Consider the following 26,554-nt stretch of genomic DNA (forward strand, 5'->3'; position numbering starts at 1 on the left):
GTGAGGGCAGGAACAGGATCTAAGACCTTCAGAGACCTCACAGTCTACAGCAGGCCTGTATCAGGGATAAGTTATCATGGTATAACTCAAAGTAACCAAGCCTCTTGTCCTGGCAGGAGCTGCAGTGAGATTCACCAACAAGACCAAAGATGTAGAAAAAGTCTCAGCTCGGCTGAGGGAGGAAGCCAAACTCCAGGCTGAGCTTTCAGACACAGAGGCCACTGTGAAGTGGATGAAAGATGGGAAGGAGCTCAAGGCCAGTGAAAATTACGAGTTCCAAACCGTGGGGAAGAGGCACATCCTGAAAATCCGCAGCACTGCTGAGGAGGACGCCGGAGTCTATGAGTGTGTCTGTGAGGGGGATAAAATGGTTTATCAGCTCTCAGTGAAAGGTGAGCGACTGCCTGGGCTGCTCTGCACTGATGGTGTTCCTGCCCTAAACCTGTGGAGCCATCAAGGACACAAAGGGAGGCTCCAAGAGGGAGTTGGGTGATTGCCCATCAACATCCAGCCTTGATAATGTGTCCCACAGCAGAACAGGGGAGCAAATACAGCAACTGGCCAGGTGCTAGGAGCTGTGCTTTCACTCCATCTTGATATTCCAGGGAATTTGGTGTAATTTGGTGAGGGTGAGTGGTGGGTAGGGAGAAGTGCTCTTGAGATGAAGAAGTTCAGCCCCAAGGGCAGGACACGACACAAGGTCCTGCAGTTCTGGTTGTACAGAGACTTCAGGTCTGGTTGTACAAGATCATCTTGGCATTGTGGGATTTGTTTTTTTGTTTTTGTTTTTTTTTTTTGTGCATTTTTGTTTTGTTTTATAATGATGATGATGATTATTATTACTATTAGCTTGAGGATTTTTTTTTGTTATTTTCTGTCAATACTTTGGTGGACAAGAGAAAAGACCTTTCCAGGGCACACTGGATGGCTTAACCCCTTCCTGTTTACAAGGTGTTCAGATGTCTAGAAAAACAGCAAGGTAGCACTTGATTTTGATATTTCTTGAACCAGCACTGTTTTACAGCTGATCTATTTTTTTAGCTGTTCTTCCTTTCATGGCAGTCTCTACCTTTACCCTGAAACCAACAGCATTAAGCCTCCTTCTTGCAAACCTTCCCATCTGTGCAAGATTTTATGAAATTTTATGAACTAGAGCCAAGCTGTCTCTGCCTTGAAGGGGACCAGGTTTTACCTAAAACCCCCAGTCCATCCCCAGACTGTTCCTCACATGGATCATCAGATGTCTGCTGAGGTTCAGAGCACAAAATCTTACCCCAGGCCAGTCCAGCCTGTTCTCAGACTGTCACCAAAAGTTAGGGAAAAACAAAATCTCTCCAACATCATCTATTAGTTAGAGAATTAAGGCATCATTTTATTTCTGGCCAGGATGTGCAATAGAAATATTTTCATCCACACATTGGCTGGGTCATGGGAGGAAATCATGCCATCATACGTGATGTTTACTTGATTTTTCACTTGCTTATACAGTCAAAACTCAGAGAAATTAATCAGTTCAATGTTCATTGGTCCCAAATTCTGCAGTTCTTAGTATTTGGTTTCCTATTAGTTATTGATCCCTTTGCCTTCAATGCTAATTTGGTTCTCATTCTGTGTTCTCTTATTGATCTTTTCTGAGACCAGGTGTCTCTGACCATGCCAGGGGTGCTGTCTGGAGTTGATGTTCATTAATGGTGGTGATCTTTTTTATATCTCCTCTGCTACCCCCGGTCTGTTGAGGTGTTAAACTCCTCAGGCCTCATGTGGTGATACAGTTCTTTGAGAAGAAAATTCAATTCCTTTCCCCTGGGCAAAGGCAAACAAAACCCCTGACTGAAGTAATATAAAAATTTTAAACTTTGTATTGTTTAATACAATTGAACAGTTGTATTAAACAATTGTCAAATGTTTAATTTAACAATTTAGTTGTTAAATTAAACAATTCAGGAGGGATTTCAGAACCTATTTTTTTTTGAACTGGCAAGTTCCATCTGTAAAGCCATTTGAGTTCCATGCTTTGTCCCACAACTCGCCCTCACCTTCCTCCCAGGCATGATAGCAGTTCCTGCTTGGAGAAAGTCTGAGGTGTTTCATCATCATCTTCTGCTGGCACCTCACCCTCCTTGGTCTGTGTAGAAACAACAAAGCCTGAGAATACTGTGGGATTTTTTTTCCTCATTTGACAACTTGTTTGGCCGTTTCAAAGAGCAAACTTGGGAGAGCTGAAAAAAAAATCAAAATGTGACTAAATCTATATAGAGGGGAATTTCTGTCTACAAATGACACCTGCTCTTGATTTTGATTTTTTTTATTTTCCTCTCTTGCTCTGCCTCTCTAACATCATTTTTCATGCTGTCAGTTCTGCCCACATTTACTTGAATTACTTGATGGATGTTTCCATGTGGTTTTCACTGTGGTGTGCCTATCAAATGAGTGATCAGTGTTATTATTTAAAATAACATAACGATAATGACATAATAAACCATCATAAAACATAATAAAAATAACATAATAATGACATAATAAAATAACATAAAACAAAATAATATAATAATGAAATAAGAAACCAACATAAAAACACGATAAAATAGCATAATAATGATGTAATAAACCAACATAAAAACATGATAAAATAGCATAATAATGACATAGTAAACCAACATAAAAACATAATAAAATAACATAATAATGACATAATAAATCAACATAAAACATAATAAAAATAACATAATAATGACATAATCAACCAACATAAAAATATAATAAAATTAACATATAATAAAAATAACTACTACTACTATTACTACTACTAATAATGCTATCAGTCTGCATTGACAAGCTGTGATTTAAAGTCTGCTGTTTACAGCTTGATTCCTGGTGAATCACCTTTGGTACCTCTCATCCTTGTGGGATGAACCCCTCAAATTCTGTATCAACATTTTTACCTTTCATCACCACCACCTTTTACCAGCCACAGGGAATCATCTGAGGAGCAGGTCAGCTGTAGGTGGCACGTGGGCATCACGTGGCTGCTGAGGGGCCACCGTGCCAAGCCATGGCCACTGTGTCACTGCCTGGGCCTCCTGCCCAAACCAGCCAGAAATGCACTTGCCATTTGTCACTGCAGCCCCTGCAGAGCCCTGAGCTCCTCTGCCAGGCACCCTCTGACACAGGAGCTCCCATGGTGACAAGGGACATCTGAGACGGCTCCTTCTGCCTGCTCGGGTTGTGTTTTGCACTCTGGTTTTCTGGGGAAGGGAAAGGTGAATGAATGAACTCATCTCCCTCTTCTTCCTCCCACAACCTTGAAACTGTGGACTGAGTTTCAGTAGTGCTGGGGAAAGAATGTCTCAGCAGTGCCCTTCCCTTCCCTTCCCTTCCCTTCCCTTCCCTTCCCTTCCCTTCCCTTCCCTTCCCTTCCCTTCCCTTCCCTTCCCTTCCCTTCCCTTCCCTTCCCTTCCCTTCCCTTCCCTTCCCTTCCCTTCCCTTCCCTTCCCTTCCCTTCCCTTCCCTTCCCTTCCCTTCCCTTCCCTTCCCTTCCCTTCCCTTCCCTTCCCTTCCCTTCCCTTCCCTTCCCTTCCCTTCCCTTCCCTTCCCTTCCCTTCCCTTCCCTTCCCTTCCCTTCCCTTCCCTTCCCTTCCCTTCCCTTCCCTTCCCTTCCCTTCCCTTCCCTTCCCTTCCCTTCCCTTCCCTTCCCTTCCCTTCCCTTCCCTTCCCTTCCCTTCCCTGGTGGGTTTTGAATTTTTTGCTTTGAGGCAATTGGTGACTCAATTATTTCATCCCACATTAATAAAATGCCAGATTTATTGTTTATTTTCTATGCTCCAGTTAATTTCCAGGAATAAATTTATATTCATTTTAGTCCTATAAGATATCCATATAGGTTATTAATTTTATGTAATTTAATTTAACTAGGTTATATTTTAACCTCTTCTAGAGTCAATTTACTTGGCAGGTGGTTGCAATATAATGATTGATTTACCTTTCTGGCTTTACCTCCAGTTTATTTCTTTTCTCATCTCCCTTTAAAATAATATATTAATAATATATTTTAATAATATATAAATAATTTCTTTTAATAATATAATAGCTCTGTTTCCTGGGGCGGCTTCTCTCTGACTCTGCCTCTTGTGCCCTCTATGTGCTCTGTTTTTTGGACACAGGATAATCAGGATTATAGTTGGAAATTTGTCTGCTTCTGCTTTGGAATCTAGTGATTAGATCCATAATTAAATAAATAGATTTTTGTCTTATGATACATGAATACCAAATGTAGATGTCAATGCACATTTTTACTGCTGTGCACAGAATTCTTTACCAGAGCTTTGCCCCTGTTTTGTTTCAGCACTTGCAAACTTTGTGAACAAAGAGAAAACTGGAGGGGTTGTCAAGGCCATTGCTGGGAAACGGGCTGAGCTTGTGTCTGAGACCTCTGAGGCCAACATCATGGTGAGGTGGTACAAAGATGGGAAGGAGATCACAGCCAGCAAGAAATTCACCGTGGAAGACAAAGGAAAGCTGCACAAGCTTGTGGCTTCGGCTGTGACAAAGGAGGATGAAGGAACTTACACCTGCAAAATCGGGGATGACACCCTGACTTTTGATTTAAAAGTCTCAGGTAAGTTTGTACTGCAAGTGTGGGATCAGAGTCTGTGTGAGAAATGCAGGATAGCGTTCTTTAGACTTGTCCTGCCTTACAAATTGACAGATTTATAGGCCAAGGTTGCACAACATTTGGAGAGGTTCTGACCCTTGTTGTGATCCTGGTGCAAACCCAGAGTATGGGCAAATAATATAACAATGCTGTGATTTATTTGAGTCAGCGCAAACTTTTTCCAGGGCTGGAGCACAACCCAAGCACGATGGTGGCTGAACAGCTGGCAGCCACATCTGGTCTCTATTCTTTAGCTCAGCCTGTGCATCATCTTAGGACCACCTCAGGGGTTCAAAGCCTTGCTGTGACTCCTTTGACAAGTTTACTTCCTGAGTTTTGTTAGTTAAACATCTCCTGCTGTTCCCAAAGGACACTGTGATCTCAGGGATCCCTCCCTGTCATGCTGTGAGTGATTCCATCAGTCTGTGTCACGTGCCCATCACACAGAGCACGTGGCTGTCAGGCCAAACCCAGAAGAGAAATGCTTGTCACCACTGCATTCCTGCTAAGGATGGAGCCAGAGTATAAAATGACACAAGAACTCAGTGGTGAAATTCAATATCTGTGAAATTCAACTGATTCCAGTTGCATGCTTGGGTGGAACTTTTCTCCTAAATGGGGTTTTCTGCCTTGGGCCTGGAGCCTGATTTTTAACCTGGTCCTAAATTTAAGATTGAAACTCTCCTGAAAGCTTCTCCTGGCATGTCTGCAGTACAATGCAATTCGAGAGAAGTCACAGCTGAGTTGCTTGTGCCCTGTAACAGAATATCCAGGTTGCTGTGATGCTGTCCATGAGCTAACTGAAGACTCAGCAAAGCTGAATAATTTAGGACAGCACTTGTCTGCAGGGATTGCTGCAGGATTTAGTGAGGTGTTTGCTCAAGTGTTCACTCTGCATCTCACCTCCAGTCCTCTTCTGAGAATGAAACATCATGCAATTTCTCCTGGAGTGTAATTCCCAGCCCCTCACTTTACTAATTGAATAACTGGTCTGAAACCAGGCTCTGCCCTAAGTGACCCCTCAAAAGGCACTTTGCAATCTGATTTATGCTGTCTGATTAGGGCTGTCAAAGCTGTAATTTAGAAATGTTCTGGTTGTGCTTTTGTCTGAGCATCAGGTACAGAGGATTGCCTGAGCTCGGTATAAACTTTTTGCTGGCCATGGGGAGGTCGGGTGAATCTCCCCTGTAACTCCTGTCACATGGCTGAAGCAAAGAAAACTGGTGTCTGCTAAGTTCTAGAATCACAGAAAGGTTTGGGTTGGGAGCTTAAAGCTCATCCATTCCCACCCCTGCCATGGCAGGGACACCTTCCACTGTCCCAGGTTGCTCCAAGCCCCATCCAGCCTGGCTTTGGACACATCCAGGGGCAGCCACAGCTGCTCTGGGCACCCTGTGCCAGGGCCTCAGCACCCTCAAAGGAAAGAATTTATTCTTAATATCCCACCTAACCCTGCCTTCTGGCAGATAGAAGTTGTTATGCTATGTTTTATCCCCACAAACTTTTGGTGAGCAAGGATTGAGTTACAACCTGGTGACAACACCTTCGCCAGGGCAGCTGCCTCCTTGTTCCATGTGTCACCATAAGCATTTTCCAGAGTGCTGAGGAGCTGCACTGCACACTCAGGGGTGGTCTCAGGGCAGGAAATCGATCTGCCTTGAGAATAATGATGCACCCCAATAAACCTTTTGACCTCTTCTAGAATAAATTTATTTGCCAGGTGGTTACAATCTAATGATTGAATAATTAAATAACCCTTGAACAGCAGGATTCTGTAGGGACCATTCCCCTTTGGTCAGATAATTGTTGAAGGATACGTCATTACTAATGAATGCACATTTAAATTAAATATTTGCCTGGCATGGCAATTGTCCTTAGGCTGCTCAGTGATGGAAAGCAGCAGTGGCTGCTGAAGGAAATGCAATACTGAGCTGAGTTTGTGACAGCCCTCAGCCTGCTCTTCAGGCCAGGGGTGCCCTGGTGGGACAAAGGCTCTGAAATACCTGACATGCCCATCAAATATTGCTCCTTGGATTAGGGACAGGGTGTCTTGAGGAGCTTTGCTCATATTTTACACCAAGTTCTCTGTCTTCAATTGATTGCCTTCAAAGACAGGCAATCATTGACTTTTACCTTTACAAAGTCTTAATTGATAAAAATATTGTGTTGTTGCTGCCTACATGACAAATACCCTGTGTTTGCACAGCCAATATCTGTTTGAGCTGAGTTATCCATGCAGGAACCTCCACTGAGCTGTGTGAGCAATTCTAAGTTCTCTGCTGGGAAGATCAGTTTCAACCAAAACATATGAGATTATTGAATCCTATGTTCATGGAAATATGGAATGGTTTGGGTTGGAAAGGGCCTTAAAAACTATCTTCTTTCCAACCCCCTGCCATGGGAAGAGATGTCTTCCACTGGACCATGTTGCTCAGAGCTTTTTCCTAACTTGGGGAATATTTTATCAATGAGATTATCCCATATTTGCCCTGGCTTGGAGAAGGATTAGTCCAGTAGGATTGGTATTATGAACAAGGAACTACAGGATTGGGCTCAGAAACATTTAAAAAAGGCTCCTCATCACCTCTAACTAGATTTTTCTGAAACTTCCCAGGTCTTTTCAAAGCTTGTTTCTGCCCTCAAACATCAACACATATCCCCCAGATCTTGCTTGACTTTGGAATCAAGGAGTGGTAAATGAAGTGTGAGCAACTTGAGGGCGTCTCAGTTTGATTTGGAAGATCCAGGAGGATGTAGGGCAGATTAAGGGGATTTCCCTGTAATTGAGAGCAATTATCTGAAGATCAGAGGGGTTTGCACCATCTGTCAGAGAGGCATCAAGAGTGTGTGATAATGGAATAAAGATCAATAACCACTCTATCTTAACTTTGTGCAGATAAACCTGCACCAAGGCACAAACCCTTTTCTCTTTTCCACTCCAGATGAAGCTGTTACTTTTGTCAACAAGCCCAAAACGACTCCAGAGGTGTCAGTCAGTCCTTCTGAGAGCCTGGAGCTGGTGTGTGAGGTGTCAGCTGCTGGTGGGGCCGTGGTGTGGAGGAAGGATCAGACTGAGGTGAAGCAGGACCAGAGGACAACAATCGTCTGCCAGGGGACACAACGCAAGCTCATCGTCAAGAAGGTGACACAGCAAGACCAAGGCAGCTACACCTGCGAGACAAAGGACGACAGAACAACATTCCAAGTCAAAGTCAGAGGTGAGAAAATGCCAGGGATTCCAAAGGTAAAGGAGAATTCCATTTTGAGTGGTGTCTTTCATCCAGATGATCATCTCACAATCTCACTGGGGTGAAAGATCTCAACACAGATCTCAACCATCGTATTCAATTTTTTTTTTTTTTGGCAATTTTCATAACAATATTTTATACACATGGATTTGCACCCATGACTGGCTGTGACCACAAAAAAAAAAATCGTAGGAAAGGATAGAGATTCATTCTCCTTTCACAATTAGCTGGTGCATCTGCAGAAAATCTTGCATGGAAAAATGGTGTGAGGCCATAGCAGAGAGGGATGGATAAAGGGGAAGGTGTTTGATTAGATCCCATGCCTTAAACACTGGATGGGGCTTGGAGCAATGTAGTCTAGTGGAACCTGCCCATGGCAGGTGGGTTGGATTGTGGTCATCTTTAAGGTCACTTCCAACAAACCATTCCATGATTAGATGGAAAACAATAGAATTATCTCAAATAGGCAAAGGAAAGAATGGTTCATGGACATGAGGATACAGGTGCTGTTCCCTTCTGATTCACTGGAATCTTGGAGAGACATAGGGAGAGAAACAGAGAAGAGGGAGGACGGTTCAGGCAATGGAAGTTGGTCCTTCAAGTCCTACATTTAAATATGTCCTACAACTGAGAGTTTTTCACATTACCCCAAAATTCCAAAATTCCCATCAAATTCCCATTACTGTTCACCTCTTTTCAAGACAGAAATGAAGGTGCTTTCTTGCACTAATGGCCCCTCATGCTATTACCTGTTGGGGCAAGTACAGTGAAGTAGGAGAAACTTGATTTAACACCAGAGACAGTGACTGCAAAAAGCTCTGTGTGACTCTTGGGGTTTCCTTATTTCAGAGACAGAGGCTGTGTTTACAAACAAGGAGAAGGTGCAGAAAGAGGTGAAGGCTGCACTGTCAGAGAATGCCACGCTGAGCTGCGAGGTGGCCCAGGAGAAAACAGAGGTGAAGTGGTACAAGGATGGGAAACTGATCAGCTCCAGCAAGAAGTTCAAGGTGGAGTCGGAGGGCAAATCGCGTCGCCTGGTGGTGGGTCAGGTGGAGAAGAAAGATGCAGGGGAGTACACCTGTGAGGCTGCTGGCCAAAAACTCACCTTCAGGATCGATGTCACAGGTGGGAGATTGTTTATTCTCATCACTGAAAGGTCCCTTAATACCAAAAAAATGTACCACACTTTGGGCTCCAGTTTCTGTGCAGCGGCAAATTTTGAGTAGGGGTGGAGATCAACCACCCGTCCACTGTCCCATGATGCTGACAGCTGGACATCTTCTTCAATGGGATGAATCCCCCTCAGTGGCCCTTGGTGTTTTCTGGTTTCCCACTAATGGAAAGATAAACCAGTTTCCATCCCGTTCCATCACATCCCATTCCATCCCTTTCCGTTCCATGCCTTTATAAGGATAAAGGTAAGGCTGTCTCCCAGATATGTGGGAAAAATAAGTCTGGAAGAAGTAGGAAAACAGGGCCCCTAGAATGAACAAGGCTTCCATAGGGGTCACAGTGGCAAATGAGATTTAGTATTTATTTATACATTACTTGATGGAACAAAGCAATGGTTTTCTTGTGGAGATGGGAGGAAGCTGAAATCCTGAAGCACGAGATAATTTTTCTAAGAAATGGCTGATGTGTTGTCCTCAGGCATGACAAAGGCCCACATCTCCTTTCTGAGCATTAAAAAATACCAGAGATGTGGAAGCTGTCATGTTTTAAATTTGGGTTTGATCACTTTGGACAGCATCAACTTACACGTGATTTTAAAATGACTTCTCCCACTCCACAGAAGCAGAGGATGCATTTATCAACAAGGACAAAGTGAAGAAAGAGGTGAAGGCTGCACTGTCAGAGAATGCCACACTGAGCTGCGAGGTGGCCCAGGAGAAAACAGAGGTGAAGTGGTACAAGGATGGGAAACTGATCAGCTCCAGCAAGAAGTTCAAGGTGGAGTCGGAGGGCAAATCGCGTCGCCTGGTGGTGGGTCAGGTGGAGAAGAAAGATGCAGGGGAGTACACCTGTGAGGCTGCTGGCCAAAAACTCACCTTCAGGATCAGTGTCACAGGTGGGAGACAAATTTTGGGTTGCATTTCTTTGTTTTTTCTTTGTATCTGGGTGTTTTTCCCTGTTTTCTCTGATGCAATATTAGAAAAGCTGTTAAAGTACTTTCTGATGCTGGTCTGAGCTGCTGTTTCAGTGAGGTTGTGTAGGACTGAGCAGATCTGGAGCTGACCTCTTCATATCCTGTCAGATCCTTGCCTCCCTATATCTCCTTCAGCTGAGGAAGTGAGCAAGATTTCTCAATATATTCAAACACATTTCTCAATAACAGCCACTGTGTTCCAAAATCTCTTCAGTTTGATCACCAGTACTGGTTCTCTTCCTCCTGTTAACAGGCATTCTTCCATGGAAATCAGTGTTTTCCTTCCTCTTTTTTTGCACATGGTAGGACAATAGTGAATGGTCTCAAGTTCCACCAGAGGCTTAGGTTCAATATTAGAAAAAATTCTTAACCATAAATATTGTCGTGCACTGGAGCAGGCTGCCCAGGGAAGTGGTGGAGTCCCCATCCCAGGAAGAGTTTAAAAGCTGTGTGGATGTGGCACTTGGGGACCTGCCATGCTAGGGGGACAGTTGGACTCAGTGATCTTCCAAGTTTTTTCCAGCCTAATTCATTCTGTGATTTCTTTGGTCTCAATATATTTTACAAGATATCTGGTGAATTTTATCTCAGGCTCCAGGCAGCCATGGACACCAGCTACATTCTGAGTGATCATTTCTGAATTTGATGTTAAGAAAGGGTTTGGTGTTTTGTTTTAATATTTATAGCACTCCACCATCTTTACAGCCAAATCCCTCTTTTTAACATTAAAATTCTTGTCTCATATGCAGAGGTGATCAGAACAGGGAAGCAATTTTCACCTCTATTTTCTTATAGCACCAAACAGAGGTTTGTTATTTTATCAGCAGTGCAGAGGAGCTGCTGTGTTGGGAATGTATTGACTCCACTCTGTGTGGGGTACCCAGGTGTGAGCTGGGGCATTTTGGCTCTTTTTCATTCTTTGTGTAGCTCATTCTTTGGCTGAGGGAGTTGCCATTTTCTGTGGAGGATAGGTAAGGAAGGAAGGATAATTAAGTTTATATTTGAGAGGTGTTTTCCAGAAAAAATTCAATATGGGCATTGACAGACCATCATAAAAACAGAGTAATTTGGGTTGGAAGGGAGCTTAAAGATCATCTCATTCCAACTCCCTGCCATGGGCAGGGGCACCTTCCACCATTCCAGGCTGTTCCAAACCCCATCCAGCCTGGCCTGAAACACTTCCAGGGATGGAGCACCCACAGCTTTTCTAGGCAAAATTGTTATAAACTAAATTCATTGTTCGCCGCTGACACTGGTTCATATATTACTACAGAGGTGTAGCCAGAACACAGAAATTGAGCGTTTTACACACGAACCTCTCTCTCTGAGGGGGCTGTCTGTCCCAGAAAGGTTTCCAGCCCTATTTCCATGGTGGCACAGGGTAATGTGACCCTTTGCCCTGTGCCACCAGCCTGCCTTAGCTACCGTTGCTGTATTGCTCATGGGGACAGCTGTGACACGACGTGCCCGTCCAGCCCTGGCTGGAAAATGATCCAATGTGAAAGTCAGGAGGGATTATGCGTACTCAGAGCGGTTGGCTCTCCTGCTCCAGAAATCCTCCTCTTACTGGTTTATCCCAGAGTGCAGCGGATTTCTGGGTCTTAATTTATCCTGGTGCTGTTGCACTTGGAAAGATTTTCAGGGTTTCTGTACTCCAGGGCTCCACTGCAAGCACAAAGCTTTCCCTGTTTAAGGACAGGTTGAAGGTTAGATGCTCAGTGTTGGGTTTTGGGTTATTTTTTTTATTTTTACACTGAATTTTTACACTGAATTTTATTTTTAGACTGAATTTCTTGGGTTAATATAAGAAAAAAATCAGCTGCTGCACACCTTGGGACTGAATTGCACACATAGAAAAAAAGCTGATGCTGAAATATCAATATTTCAGGATTCAGGGTATGCAATGAAATCCCTATCTTAAATCAGTGAAAGTTTCATGTCCTGAAAATATTTTTTGTCATTTCCACTGCCCAGTTCCACTTAAAGTTGAAAATGTCATCTTCACTGAATAGTTGTTTAAATTTAAAATAAGTTTCTAAAAGAAACTATTAACTGGTGTAAATCACTTTGGAAGCTGATTAAAAGTTTTAGTCACACTTCCTATCTGTGTAAAAATGGTTTATATGAAAGGTCAAGAATGTAAAGGACAAGTGAGATCAGCCTGGAATATTCCTGCTCCGCTTACCTGACATTTTAAATACAGCCCTCATTGACACAGACTTGTTTTATAACCTGCTTTGAATACACTCTGCATATTCACACTCAGAGTTGTAGATGGGAGTTTAAATATTGATATTTTTGCAATCAGTTTTGAATGCAAAGCTTTGTGTGTGTGCTCGAGCCCTTTCAGATGTCAAAATGCTGCTGACATGACCCTGTGCCTTCTAAATGATAACAGCATCTCCTCACACCCTTTCTACAGCCAATATAAACAGAGGAGCTCAAATTCAGAGCCTCTGAGCTGGATTCCTGCTCTGTGTTGCTCCCTGCAGGACTCATCTCTTTCTGTGGACTGTGCAATATTCATAGCAGGGCTGTGATGTGGCCCAGGAGCACATGTGGAACTCGACCTGAGATCACCCTGCTCCTCACCCTCCCAGGCAGCTGCTGCTGCTCGGAGCACAGATGTGGTGGAGACAGGAGAGAATCACCCAGGAGGAGCCAAGGCTGGCCCCAGGAGGCTGCAGGGGGTGACAGGGGAGGGGAAGGAGGTAGCACAGGGGATGGAAGTGGCTCAGCATCCCCAAGAGCCCTCCCAGGTCACAGAATCACTGAAGTTGGAGAAGTCCTCCCATCCCAGCTGTGCCCAACCTTGTCCCCAACCCAGAGCACTGAATGCCGTGTCCAGGTGTTCCTTGGACACCTCCAGGGATGGGGACTCCAAACCTCCCTGGGCACCTGACCACTCTTTCCATGAAAAAATTCCTGTTGATGTCCAACCTGACCCTCCCCTGGCCCAGCTTCAGGCCATTTCCTCTCATCCTGGCTCTTGTTCTCCAGGAGCAGAGCCCAACTTCCCCATGCCTGCACCCTCCTGTCAGAAAGCCAGTTTGCTGGAAAATGACAGAATTTTTAGGAAATAAAAATACACTTCTGTGGTGTTGTGAGGGTCCCAGGACGAGGGGAGAGATGAGAATTTGACTCCATGTTCTCAGAAGACTGATTTATTTTTTATTATATAATATGATATATATGATATGATATATATGATATGATATATGATATTATATATATATATTATATGATACTATATATATATATGATATTATATATATGATATGATATGATATTTATGATACACTAAACCTATACTGAAGAAAGAGAAAGGAAACATCAGAAGGCTAAACAAGAATGAAAAATAAAAACCTGTGGCTGACCAGAGAGTCTGACACAGCTGGACTGGGATTGGTCATTAAGTAAAACCAATTCACATGCTGGGATAAACAATTCTCCAAATCACATTCCAAAGCAGCGAAACAGAGAGAAGCTGAAGCTTCCCGGGAGAGGAAATCCTGGTGAAGGGATTTTTCATAAAATATCATGCTGACATACTTCAAATTTTATATGCTAGTTTTTTGTGTAATGTTCATCGAGTGCTTTTCCATATTGAGAACAGTGTCTTTGTCCTGTCTTTGGGTTTGAGTTACAAGGTAATTCCTGAGCAACACCCAGTTTTGATCTAAAATACCGGGTAAAATCCTCTGGATAATATGATAGTGGAGGTGGCATCTCGCCATTGTGCCGTATTTGATTTGTTCCAAATGTGGGGAGTAGAAATATCGAGACACAAGACAGAATTTTATCTTTAGATTCATTCATTTTTATATTAATAGAAAGAAATTTACAAATGGGGTGGTTGAGCTGTTCATGAGGACAAGTCAGAGAGGGATGATAATTACATGGACTATATTTTGAGGGTACATTGCTTTATTTATATGAGAAATAGAACTGCAAAGCTGGGTCACTTACAAGAGCTTAATATTGAATTATTTCTGTTGAAAAAGACCTTTAAGATCATCATGCCCAGTGGTGAAACCAGCTCTGCCAAGCCCAAGATTGTGAAGAGCATCTACACCTTGTACAAGTAAGAACTTCTTGACAAGAGATATTTACATCTTATATATTTTCCCTATTTCAGAAGCAGAAGATGCCTTTGTCCACAAGGAGAAGGTGCAGAAAGAGGTGAAGGCTGCACTGTCAGAAAATGCCACGCTGAGCTGCGAGGTGGCCCAGGAGAAAACAGAGGTGAAGTGGTACAAGGATGGGAAACTGATCAGCTCCAGCAAGAAATTCAAGGTGGAGTCGGAGGGCAAATCGCGTCGCCTGGTGGTGGGTCAGGTGGAGAAGAAAGATGCAGGGGAGTACACCTGTGAGGCTGCTGGCCAAAAACTCACCTTCAGGATCGATGTCAAAGGTGAGAGAATGTGCTGCATCCCTGTTTACAACCCTGAAAAATCAAAATCCCTGTTTTTCATCCTGAAAAATTGAAGGAGGGGAAGGTTATATGGCTTGTCAAACTCCATCTCAACAGGCCATCGCTTAACTGATGGTTTTCTTATGAAATTGTGTTCATGCTGTTAGATCTGTCTTTGTTTTTTAAAAACTGAGCATGCAGTGGATTTCTGTAGCCCCAAACTCAGGTCAGAGTGAAGATCTCTGGGGAATTTCCTTGGGAATCTTGGGGAGATGCACTGATAGCATGTGAGCACAGGCGGTCTCTTGTGAAAGCTCCTTTCTGAAATATAGTTTATTATAGAGGAAACCTTTATATTATGACCCCTGTCAACTGGATGGAAATGCCAGAACTCTTCTCAGAAGCAGGAAATGAGGAAAAAAAATGAGGAAAAGCTCTTTTCACCTTCATATTCAAGACAGCTTTTAATCTTGACATCCTTCTGTTGTACCCCAATGAATTTAAAGCAAATTGAAGAGTTCACACATTAGATTTATTTTTGACCATGACATGGTGCAAATACAATTAGGGCTGGCTAATTTTCATTCATTAGAAAAAAATAATTTTTTCACATCTTGAGAACAGTTGGGAAATAAATATACAGAAGCAGAATAGGTTCACAAAGTTTGTTTTCCCAACACTATCTTTGTTTTGTTGGCAAAGTAAATTACAAATCTTGAGTTGGTTGGGCAATTTAATGCTTGTCCTCTTACAGCAAACCTTATTCTGAGAGACCTCATCCACCTTAGTGCTGCTGGATTTTGTGATATGTTACTTTCTTCAGATTTTGAAGAAAGGTAGTGGAGGAAATTAAAGCAATTTTGAGACTGTGTCTTGGACTACCAGAGAATGACTCCTTCATAGGCACTTGATGTAATTCAAATGTTAAAAATTCAGTTGGTGATGGTGGCAGGAAATGTGAATGGGAAATTAATTTTATCAACACAATTGAAAAGATGCTGTATGCATTTGGGAAGGGATCTGTGAATTTTCAAAATCTGCCCTTGTACCCTCGATTGCAGAGGCAGAAGATGCTTTTGTCCACAAGGAGAAGGTGCAGAAAGAGGTGAAGGCTGCACTGTCAGAGAATGCCACGCTGAGCTGCGAGGTGGCCCAGGAGAAAACAGAGGTGAAGTGGTACAAGGATGGGAAACTGATCAGCTCCAGCAAGAAGTTCAGGGTGGAGTCGGAGGGCAAATTGCGTCGCCTGGTGGTGGGTCAGGTGGAGAAGAAAGATGCAGGGGAGTACACCTGTGAGGCTGCTGGCCAAAAACTCACCTTCAGGATCGATGTCCCAGGTAAGAGAAGGTTCTTTGGCCCATCAGTCTCATTTCTAGAATCTTTAGAAAAATTAGCATTATTTTGTAAGTCTTCTTCGTGTTACGCTTCAAATTTTTGGAGTACATCAGTGGCATGGCCTAGCATGGGCACAAATACAAGTTTTCTTCATGTATTCTTTGTAAAACATTTAAAATCCTTAAAACAGGGAGGTGAATCCCTGGAAAATTTTGGAAACCACTGGAGGGAAGGGGCTGTAAAAAAGAAGGTACTGATGGTTTGCATCTCCTTCCTTCTGTCTTGGTGCAATGAGAACAAATCTGCACCACAGCTCATTCTCAGTGCAGGGTCATGGTGGAGAGCCTGCCCAATGTCCACACTCCTTTTCTTTCCCTTGGAAGTGCTCATTTCAGTCTGAAGGGAGTTGTGGAAGTAGGGCTTGATATATATTAAGGTCATTAAAGTGTCAAGAAAGAGGCAAATAAGGAAAGAAGATGTCATGGAGACTCATTCTAGTTGTATTTCCCTACTGGGACCGTCAAGAGGTAGAATAGATTCAGCTTCCCATCTCCCTCACAGCTTCCCAATCCAATTGCAAGTGGTGTGACTGATGTGTCTCTGGAGGACAGAGGGATTTCACCATTTGGATGTGCTGAGCTTTTCCCAGGGTTGCACTCAGAACAAACAACAGGGTCCTGCACATGTCAGTGCTGGTCTAGCACCTTTCTCACTTCACAAAATTATCTAGGAAGAAGCGGCTGCTAAGAATCAAAGAAATAAATTTTATGGGATTATAATGCAACACAGAACAGCTTCTTCCTCTGATAATTTGATAGTTTGCAATTAACTACAACCAAAACATGTCCTACCTTGACTGGGTCCTGCCAGTCAACGTTCTTATGAACCATAGAGAGATTACTGCTGTCAAAAAACCCAAAAAAGGCAAAAAACCACCACAAGGTCCTTTGAATGTTCCTCTGATAGACTTAGATGTTGACTGTCATGTCAGAGGGGTTTTTCCCAGTGTTACCTGTAAGCCACAATAGCGGGTTTGAGCAAAATCATATTTTGGAGAAAGTCTGGATTTCTCTCTCTTTCCAGAGCCAGAAGTTGTGTTTACAAACAAGGAGAAGGTGCAGAAAGAGGTGAAGGCTGCACTGTCAGAGAATGCCACGCTGAGCTGCGAGGTGGCCCAGGAGAAAACAGAGGTGAAGTGGTACAAGGATGGGAAACTGATCAGCTCCAGCAAGAAGTTCAAGGTGGAGTCGGAGGGCAAATCGCGTCGCCTGGTGGTGGGTCAGGTGGAGAAGAAAGATGCAGGGGAGTACACCTGTGAGGCTGCTGGCCAAAAACTCACCTTCAGAATTGATGTCACAGGTAGGAGAAGATTCTTTGTCAGAATTCAGTAGAGGCCAATACAGCAATAATTGAAATAACTACTCTGCCATGACTCAGTTGCAATAGTCTGCGTTTTGTTGTAGAGTTCACCTGATTTTCTGTGTTTGGTTGCCTGGATTTGTGGAAATGGGAATATTTGGCTTGAGCATGGTACAAACTCTGTCTCATTCTTAGCAGGTTTAATAGTAGTTATAAATATAACAGAAATAATTAATATTCAGATCCCTTCCATTCCTGTGATCCCAAAGGGTGATTCTTGTGCACTGAACTTCTTGAAAGCAAAGAGCCATTACAGAATCCCTTCCTTGTAAGTCTTGCAATCCTATTTTAGAAGATTTAGAGGCCAGAATGTGTTTTGTCATTTGCAGTATCAGCAGCAGAGTGTAAACAGCACTTTTTTTTTTGGCTGTTGTGTTATTGAAATTTCAGTTTTTTGAGATATCTTACTATTCCTGCCAGGTGCTAAATGCTCCTTTGCTGTGAAATATTCCAAGAAATTTCTTTATTGTGTCTGAGTTCTTAGGGAAAGGGTATTTGGGATTTTGCAGTGATATGCAGGACAGATGTTCTTTGGGAAAGTTTGAATGAAATATATTTTTACCTTGTGACTTGCAACTGTAGGGTTGATGTCAAGGCTTCTCTTGGTCCTTTCCATTCATAGGCTCTTAGTTTCCAATTTTCCAAGTGGCAACTTCATCCCACAGAAGGGTAGACACTGTGATGGCAGTTGGTTATGCCAAGTGGCAACCTAAATATTTTCCAAACCCCTCCACAGAAATCTGTAAGATTAAACTAATTTTAACCTGTCAACAATTATTGTCTTCCTTTTCTGTGCTCAGAGCCCAAACCTGCATTTATAAACCAGGAAAAGGTCCAGAAGGAGGTGAAGGCTGTCCTGACAGAAAGTGCCACCCTCATGTGCGAGGTAGCACAGGACACAACTGAGGTGAAGTGGTACAAGGATGGCAAACTGCTCGTGTCCTCTCGGAAATTCAAAATAGAGACCTTGGGCAAATCCCGGCGCCTGGTGGTGGGGCAGCTGGAGAAGAAGGATGCTGGGGAATACATCTGTGAGGCTGCAGGCCAGAAGATGACCTTCAAACTGGAAGCAACTGGTGAGTGCTCACTTTGGGGTGGGAAGAACCAGTCCCTGTGGCTTAGAGGAAAACGGGATATTCCTGTCACAGCAGCCTTGGCACAGCCACTGCCTCACCTGGAGAAACACCAGTGAGCTACATGACCCATTAATTCTTAATCTAGCAGTGTAGAGGTGGGAAATTTGGACTTTTTTGTGGTCTGGAAATGCCACCTAGCTTTTTGCCTGTCTCTTTCACACACCGTATCACCCAACCTCTTCCAGTGATGGGGAATTGGAAGTAGACATGGGAAGTTTGCAGAGTAGCAATGGAGCTGTGGAGAAAAGTGACTCAGAAATCCTGATCTGCTGCTTGTGTGTGCCCCAAAAATGCCTGGTTTTGTGGCAAAAGGCTGTACAGGTGTTGGAATCCTGGACGCTGAGAATTTTAAATTTTCTGTGCTGAAAGGCACAGACCCACAAGAGAACACTGCATTTGACTTGAGGCTGTGGAGAAGGCTTCCAAAATTGATTAATACTACTGAGATTATGGGTGTGTAGTTGGTTAGAAGTGTGTGATATCACAGGGTGGAAAACTTAGAGTTTGGGATTTTAGAATATAGAAAATATATGAAGCAAGATGGAGGCTTTAGGGTGGTGGCAAGTTGTTCTTCTTCACCTTCTTCTTCCTTCTTCTTCATGGGTTTGATGATGTTTTGTAATTGGGCAGAAAAGTCTGCACTGCAGGCTCTGTGGGATCAGTTATTGGGTTAAAAGGGAAAATAATCTAGGTATCCTTTCTTAGTTTAGTCTTAGAAGACCTTATAACAAGAGATTGTTGGCCATTTTGTGCCTTGCTAGTGAAAAGCTGCAGAACTCACAGTAGTGACACTGTTTTATTGATAAGAAATAATAAACACCTGAGTCCAAACATGAAATACTGTATCAAGTGCCTTCAATCCAGACCCAGAAAAACTAATATACAAGATAGAGAGGAGGCCAAGAAGAAGAGACTGGAATCATGGAATGGTTTGGGTTGCAAGGAACCTTAAATGTTGAGTTCCAGCCCTCCTGCCAGTGGAGCAAACAGAAAACAGACCAGAAATTCAGCCCATTAATGTCTCTTCTTAATTTTATCTAAGATCCTTAAAAGGAGAAGGGAAAGAATTATATAGGTAATTTTGCTTCTAGGAAACAAGCCTTTTATGGACAGCAGATAAAATATAAATATTTACATTTTCTTTCCTCTGCTTGTTTTCTAAACAAAAGCTCTGGGTTTCCTGAGAGACCATTTTCTTTCTTCTTGCTCAGAAAAAAATCATACCAGCCACATTCCCTGGATTATTACAGGTTATGGATGAGCTGGTGGTGTGAAGAGAGAGCAATATAAAACTCCTTTGTTTTATGCCTTTTTTTTTAACTGCCTTTTTTTAAAACTGCTCAAGGATTTGAGCATTAAGTTGTTAATTTTCCTGGTTCGTTATATTTTCTAGAACCAGAGGCTAAATTTGAAAAGAAAGTTGTCCAGAAAGAGCCTCTCATTGTTCAAGAACACGAAAGCATCACCCTGACAACCTCAGTCACGCCTGAAACCGCTGCAGTGACGTGGTTCAAGGATGGCACCGAAATCAAGGCGAGCAAGAAATGTGTGATCAAAAGTGAGGGGGCATCCAGGACGCTGACAGTGAACGCAGCTGAGGGCACAGACTCTGCCCTCTACACCTGCCAGACAAAGGATGACAAGCAGGAATTCAGGGTCCAGGTGAAAGGTGAGCAGTGCCCAGGTCACGGCCCAGCCCAGCAGCTGCACTTCCCTCATGGTGGGGTGGAGGTGGAATCCAAACTCTTCTGGAAACTGCTCCAACCTCAAGGCTTGTTGTGCCTTCTCTGGATGCCCCATTGTGGGCTGGCAAAGTTCTCCAGCTTCCAGAAAAACTTTCCGAAAAACTTTTGAAAAACTTTTGAAAATCATAAAAAAATTTAAAACTCGTAAACAATTTTTAAAAATCATAAACAATTTTTAAAAATCGTAAACAATTTTTAAAAAGCATTAAAATTTTAAAATCATAAAAGTTTTAAAGGTCATTAAAAATGTAAAAATCATAAAAAAATCTTAAAGTCATGATTTTTTTTAAATAATAAAAATTTTAGAAATCATAGAAAACAAAAAAAAATTCTTAAAAATTAAAAAAAAAATAATAAAGAATTTCAGGTTTTTTTGTTTTGCTGGCCAGTTTGGAAGCCTATGATGAGTGCTTCTGGTGCTTGCTCCCCTCCTGTTTCTGTGTCCTCCTATAGAATGGCAGGGATCTGAAAATCCCAGGTCAAAGGAATCTGCCTGAATTTCCACATTTCTGGTTAGATTTTGTCACCCCTGAGCCCCAAATGCTTAGAGCCATTATATTTATTTATTTATTTATTCATTCATTCCCACAATTGGGCAGAACCGATTTCTTGGAACATATTTATTCTCTTTCCCTCCCTCACGCTTTTCCCCTTCTCCCGGACCTCAGAAATCCCGGTGAAGTTTGCCAAGAAGCTGGAGGCCGTGAAAGCCGAGCTTGGTGGCAGCGTGTCCCTGAGCTGTGAGCTGAGCCACGCCAAGGGGAGGGTGACGTGGAGCAGGAATGGCGTGGAGATCAAGGCCAGCAAGCGTTTCCAGATCCGTGAGGAGGGAACCAAGCGGATCCTGACCATAACGGGGATCCGGGCTGAGGACGAGGGAGAATATTCCTGCGAGTCCAGGGATGACAAGAGCAGCATCACCATCGTCCCCAAACGTAGGTCCCTAATGGTGACGCTGTGCAAGGGTCCCCGGGTTTTGTCCTCACCTGTTAGAACCCTGCAAAGCTGAGTTTTTTCCATGTGTCTGGGGTGACTCCTGTGTTGAGAACAAAATACAGAATTCCACTCTCAGAGTCAGTGGAGCCTCTATTTGTGAAGAACATAATGATTGTGAGACCTGGCTCAGGTCTCTTCATATTGCATTTGAGGCTGGAATTCATTTTCCCAAATAAAAGATGGGATTTTATTTCCCCTCTTTTTTGACTTCTCTTTGTGCAAAAAATTTACTCAGACATGGGAAATATGATGATCCACTTTTGTGATCACTTACTGTATTAACTGACTATTTATTGCTGTATTTACTGGGTATTTATTACCGTATTTACTGAGTTTCCTGTATTTATTTGAGTATAGGATTATGCTGTATTCAAATTGCTGCTTCCAAGAAAGTCAGACATCGAAAATATGATGATCCACTTTTGTGATTACATGCTATATTTACTAACTATTTATTACTGTATTTAATGAGTTTTCTGTTTTTGAGTACAGTATTATGCTGTACTCAAATTGCTGCTTCTAAGAAAGCTATGGAAGCTTTTAGCTGTTTGGAGATACTCAAGGACATGCTCCTGAATGTTTTACCTCTATCCGTCAGCTCCCAGAGTGGTGAAATTCGTCACAAGTCTCAACAGTGTGGTGTCTGAGGAAGGGAAAGAGGCCGTGTTCAAGTGCACAGTCTCCCCCAGCGATGCTGTGGTCACCTGGCTCAGAAATGGTGCCAAGATTGAAGCCAGCAAGAAATACGTGATCTCTCAGAAGGACACCAACCACAGCCTCACCATCACTGACCTGACACTGGAGGATGCAGCTGAAATCACTGCCAATGCTGAGGGTGTGGAGAGCACAGCCAACCTCAGAGTCAGAGGTAAGAGGTGGCAGTGCCCCTTTGACAGACTGGAAATGTCAGGGGTTTGAAATTAAATGGTCTTTAAGGTCCTTTCCAACCCAAGCCATTCTATGATGATGTTGTTTTATGTGGTTTTCCCTGTAATTAATTATGTTAGCATCAGGGAATTTCTGCTTTAGAATCATTAAATAGGAATGCCCAGAATGCTTTGGGTTTGGAGTTCATGAGCCACTGGTTTAAATTTCTTTCAAAGCCTGTTTTCTGGATCTTCCACATTCCCACTAATATTTCCTCTCCTGCAGAGGCCTCAATCTCCTTCAAGAAGAAGCTGGAGCCCAAAACAGTTGAAGAGAGGGAGACAGTGACCCTGGAGGTAGAGCTGACCAAGCCTGCCGAGGTGAAGTGGATGAGGAACAGCATTGTGCTGAAGCCCAGTGACAAGATAGAGATCAAAGCTGAGGGAACAAAGCACACCTTGGTGGTCAAGGACATCTCCTTCGCAGACCGGGGCTTCTACTGCTGCGAGAGCCCTGATGACACCACCCAGGCCAAGATCAATGTGGAAAGTGAGTCCAGTGACCCTCAGCTCTATAAATACCCCAGGCAGGGTCTGGAGGTAGATTCTGGTCCCTGCATTATCATGGGGACACAGGGACAAAGCCAGTCAAATGACCAAGAGGAGGTGAAAGCTAAGCCATGAATAGAGAATGTCTGACTGGTTCCTGTTGCCTCCATCTCATCCCACCAGCTTTCACCTTTGAGCTGCTTGAAAGATTCTTCTCTTCCCTCTCTTTCTCACTCCCTGATATGCTCTGTGGTTTTCTTTGGTATGATTTTTTTGCCAAAAATCCCTCTCCAGCCATCCATTGCCCTGATTTTTCTCTGCAAACCACCTGGTTCAGAATGTCTCTTTATAATCAGTCAAGGTCTAAAAAGCTACAAAAGCAAACCTCTCTGAAGGTGTTTCACTCTTGAGTAAATGAATGGTGCCTCATCCATAGCCCTGTATTTCTGTCCTTTTCTTACCTTTTTTTTTGGTAATAATTGTCACAGGGTATTTGAAAACAGGATTTAAGTACTCAAGGACTGTCTAATTTTGTCCATAAAGTCCTTGCCACCAACTGGTGCTGGGCTGGTTCTAAATAATAGGTGAAGAAGGACTTGAAAACAGTCTTTTGGGTGTTTGATGTCTTACAAAGTGGAAGGGAACAATCTCCATGATGCCAGGAAATAATGGACTTCAGGTGCAGTGAGAAAGATCTAGGCTATATTCTAAAAAAGCTTTTTAATGGTCAGATGACTGAATAGGTTGTGTGGAGAGGTCTTGGAGGCTTCATTGTGTTTTGGGTTTTTTTTTAATTGTCAACTTAATTACTTTTAGTGGTGATACAAGTTTAAACATGAAATCCATTTTACTGGATGACAGGGCATGGATGACTTGTCACAGGAATGGGTAATGTCCACCCAAACCATTGGATGCTTTGGCCACCAACCTGTGAGGTGTCAGCACTTTTTGCACCATGTCATGGATTTTTTTTTTCCTTTTACTATAGCTTTTTCCTCCCATCCTTGTTTCATCCCAGTTGAAGGACTGCACAGTATTACCCTGGACTTATTTGTCTTTCTTTTACTAAAATCTGATATACCTCAATAGAAAAGGGGCCAGTGGTGTTTTCTGTCATATTTGGTTGACTTGTTTGTCTCATGAAAGCATCCATTTAAAAATAGCAGATATGTTAGCTTTGTGGTCGTGGACAGATTTTATTTCCTGTAGAAGTGGTTGTTTAATTGGCAAATACCAACTAATTGGCAGGTGCATGAGCAATAATAATTGGGGAAACAATAATGGGGAAATAATCCATTTTGGAAGTCCTCAGGCTATTTCACAGGTGTGAGATCTCCAGCTTTTCCATGTTGTTTTCCAGTGAGGCAGATCAAGCTGGTGAGAGGCCTCCAGCCCCTGGAGGTGGCTGAGAAGGGGACTGTCACCTTTGAGGTGGAGGTGTCCCACGAGGACGTGGAGGGCACCTGGCAGAAGGATGGTGTTCGTCTGAAACCTTCACCCAACATCAGCTTCGGTGTCCTGGGCAAGAAACACTCGCTGACTCTCTCCTCAGTGGCTCTGGAAGATGCAGGAGTCATCTCCTTCAAAGCAGAGGGCATCAGCTCATCAGGGAGGCTCACTGTCAAAGGTACAGGGGCACAGGAGGCTCCAGCCCTGCTTGGGGTGGATGCCATTGTCTTCTCCTGACCTGGAGAGCAAACTTGAGAGGGCAACAAATTTTCCTGGTCACTGCAAGGGATGTAAAGCCCAGTAAAGTTTCCATCTGGTGCCAACAGGATCATTGGGGCATCACTGTCCACAAAGCAATGATAAAGTGCCCAAACCAATACAAATTTTATTTTTCATGAAAACCTACCCATCAGTGCTTGTGTGACCCCATTCCCCATTTGTCTTTCTTTCCCAGAATTGCCTGTGAAGATCAGCAAACCTTTGGCAGATGTCAGTGTAACTCAGAAGCTCAAGGCCACATTTGAGTGTGAGCTGTCCAAACCCAATGCCAATGTGAAGTGGTTCAAGGTACAGCACTTAATGGATTGTGATATTTTAATTTCTGACTTCTCTGGAAGGGAATGGGAGCCTCTAATTCTGATTCTAGGGAATATGAGCCCTGAGCCTTTGGAGTAAAGCTCTTAGCATTGCTCTCTTGTCCTTATGTTCATTTACTCTCCCAATTAATCACTCTCAGAGTTTTATTTGCTGTATTTAGAAATTGGTTTGAAAGTTAAACTTTTCTATTCTTGCACAGAATGTGAGCACTGCTGTTACAGATTTGCAGTGCTGTGCTTCACTCCACACCAAGCAGTATTCACCCAGGATTTACAGGCTTTTTGGGAAATGGGGATGTAAAGAAAAGCCTCAATTTCCTTTGTCAGGGAAGGGAACACATAAAATACCTTTTCCCTACACAGTCATTTTGGGGATCAGCCTCCCTTGGGGCTCGGCTGGTACTTTCCTTGATTTGGGGTAGCAGCAGTTCTTCAAGGTGGAATTTGGGCTGGAAGGGTCATCTCATTTCCAACCTCCTGCCATGAGCAGAGACATCTGCAGCCAGATCAGATTGCTCGGAGCCCTGTTCAACCTGCTCCTGAATGTTTCCAGCCATGGGGCATCCACCACCTCTCTGGGCTACCTGTGCCAGTGTTTGGCCACCCTCACTGTGAAAAGCTTCTTTCTTATTGCCAGTCTAAATTTGACCCTCTTTTAATTTAACACATCTGAAGGGGCTCACTGCCAACCCTGCATGGTGTTTTAAGCCTTCAAAAAAGGTGTTGGAGATCATCCAAAATTTCTGTGTGTTCCTCAGCTATTCCAACTTCCTGAAATCTTTGCCCTGTGATGAATATTCAACACATTCCTTTAAACACAGTTTTCCATTCAGTCCAATGAGAAGGATGAAATAAGCACAGATCTGAATGTCTGTTTTGCTCACTGCAGATCTACAGGAGTTGAGGGTGATCTGCTTTGACCTTTTCCCTTTCTAGGATGGGAAGGAGATCCGACAAAGTAAAAACATTGGGATTGTCTCCCAAGGAAATAAGAGAAGCCTCATTATTCACAAGTGTGAATATGAAGACCAGGGAACCTATACATGTCAAGCAGCTGAAGACAAGACATCAGCTACTCTAAAAGTTCATGGTATGTTTGCCTGAAGTAGGAACATACATTTACTGCAGCATTTTTGGCTACACTGCAAGAAATTCTTAGTGGAGTGTTTATTTTTCACAATTGCTCGTTTTGGTTAAGTTTCTCTTCCTGGTGAGAAAATGCTGGCAAAGCTGTCCTGTGCTTGCTCTATCCTTGCTGTATTTTTGGGAGAGGTGCTAACTCAGTTTTCCATTTCTCATAAGTGATTTCTATTCTCTGGAATCTGAATGGTGTTTCTGGATTGGCACATTAGGAAATACCGGGCAGCCTGATCCGAAGCAGGGATTCAGTGGCTGGTGCTGATGTGATTTGGTGGCACCATTGTCATGGGGGGAATTTTCCTGAACAGGGACTGGATAAGACTTGGGTATGAGCTCAAGAAGTGCCCTCATTTTTAGGTTGTAAATGCTAAGGAAAGGGTACTTATTTCTGCCTGCACCTCTCCTTTCTGCTCAGGGCAGTTTTTCTACCTGAGTGTTGCACTGAGCAACTGATGAAGCACCAGGTGTCCGTGTTTGGTGTTTTGTCACCAGGCTCTGAAGCACCTGAGATAAGCTCTGAGATAAAGGCAAGTTACTCAACAGACAGCTCTCCTGTGCCCTGGCAGATGCTATTTTCTAAAGGGGCATGGTAAAAACAGATCAGCTCTTTCTTAGTGAAAGACAGAGCATCTTTCTCATTGCTTACTAGATGCTGTCCTCATGTGGCTGCTTGGGTTCTGCAGTATCTTCATTAACATCTGACCCATGGGCTCCCCCTTTTCTCCCTGGTTTTGGGGTTGGGATGGGTTTTGTTTGGATTTCAGCTCTGCTCCTGAGGCTGATCCAAGGTGTACCAAAGAGAAAGGGCTGCAGTAGCACAGATAAATAATCAGTTGTGACAAAAGGAGTGCCAAGGTGCAGAGT

General features: G+C 43.2%; 1 protein-coding gene across 1 annotated transcript in view; it reads left to right on the forward strand.

The window, feature by feature from the left end:
* OBSCN (obscurin, cytoskeletal calmodulin and titin-interacting RhoGEF) overlaps window positions 1–26,554 on the forward strand; it is a 195,780-nt gene that overhangs the window by 29,404 nt on the left and 139,822 nt on the right. The window contains exons 7-22 of the mRNA XM_059466521.1: window positions 117–392; window positions 4,343–4,615; window positions 7,594–7,869; window positions 8,749–9,024; window positions 9,692–9,967; window positions 14,184–14,459; window positions 15,521–15,796; window positions 16,878–17,153; window positions 18,014–18,289; window positions 19,743–20,018; window positions 20,763–21,029; window positions 21,689–21,958; window positions 22,243–22,506; window positions 23,866–24,132; window positions 24,409–24,521; window positions 25,487–25,640. Coding sequence (XP_059322504.1) covers window positions 117–392; window positions 4,343–4,615; window positions 7,594–7,869; window positions 8,749–9,024; window positions 9,692–9,967; window positions 14,184–14,459; window positions 15,521–15,796; window positions 16,878–17,153; window positions 18,014–18,289; window positions 19,743–20,018; window positions 20,763–21,029; window positions 21,689–21,958; window positions 22,243–22,506; window positions 23,866–24,132; window positions 24,409–24,521; window positions 25,487–25,640 — 4,092 coding nt within the window. The remainder of the gene's footprint in view (window positions 1–116; window positions 393–4,342; window positions 4,616–7,593; window positions 7,870–8,748; window positions 9,025–9,691; window positions 9,968–14,183; window positions 14,460–15,520; window positions 15,797–16,877; window positions 17,154–18,013; window positions 18,290–19,742; window positions 20,019–20,762; window positions 21,030–21,688; window positions 21,959–22,242; window positions 22,507–23,865; window positions 24,133–24,408; window positions 24,522–25,486; window positions 25,641–26,554) is intronic.

Source organism: Ammospiza nelsoni, chromosome 1 (genome assembly GCF_027579445.1).
Source record: "Ammospiza nelsoni isolate bAmmNel1 chromosome 1, bAmmNel1.pri, whole genome shotgun sequence".
Taxonomy (NCBI): Eukaryota; Metazoa; Chordata; class Aves; order Passeriformes; family Passerellidae; genus Ammospiza; species Ammospiza nelsoni.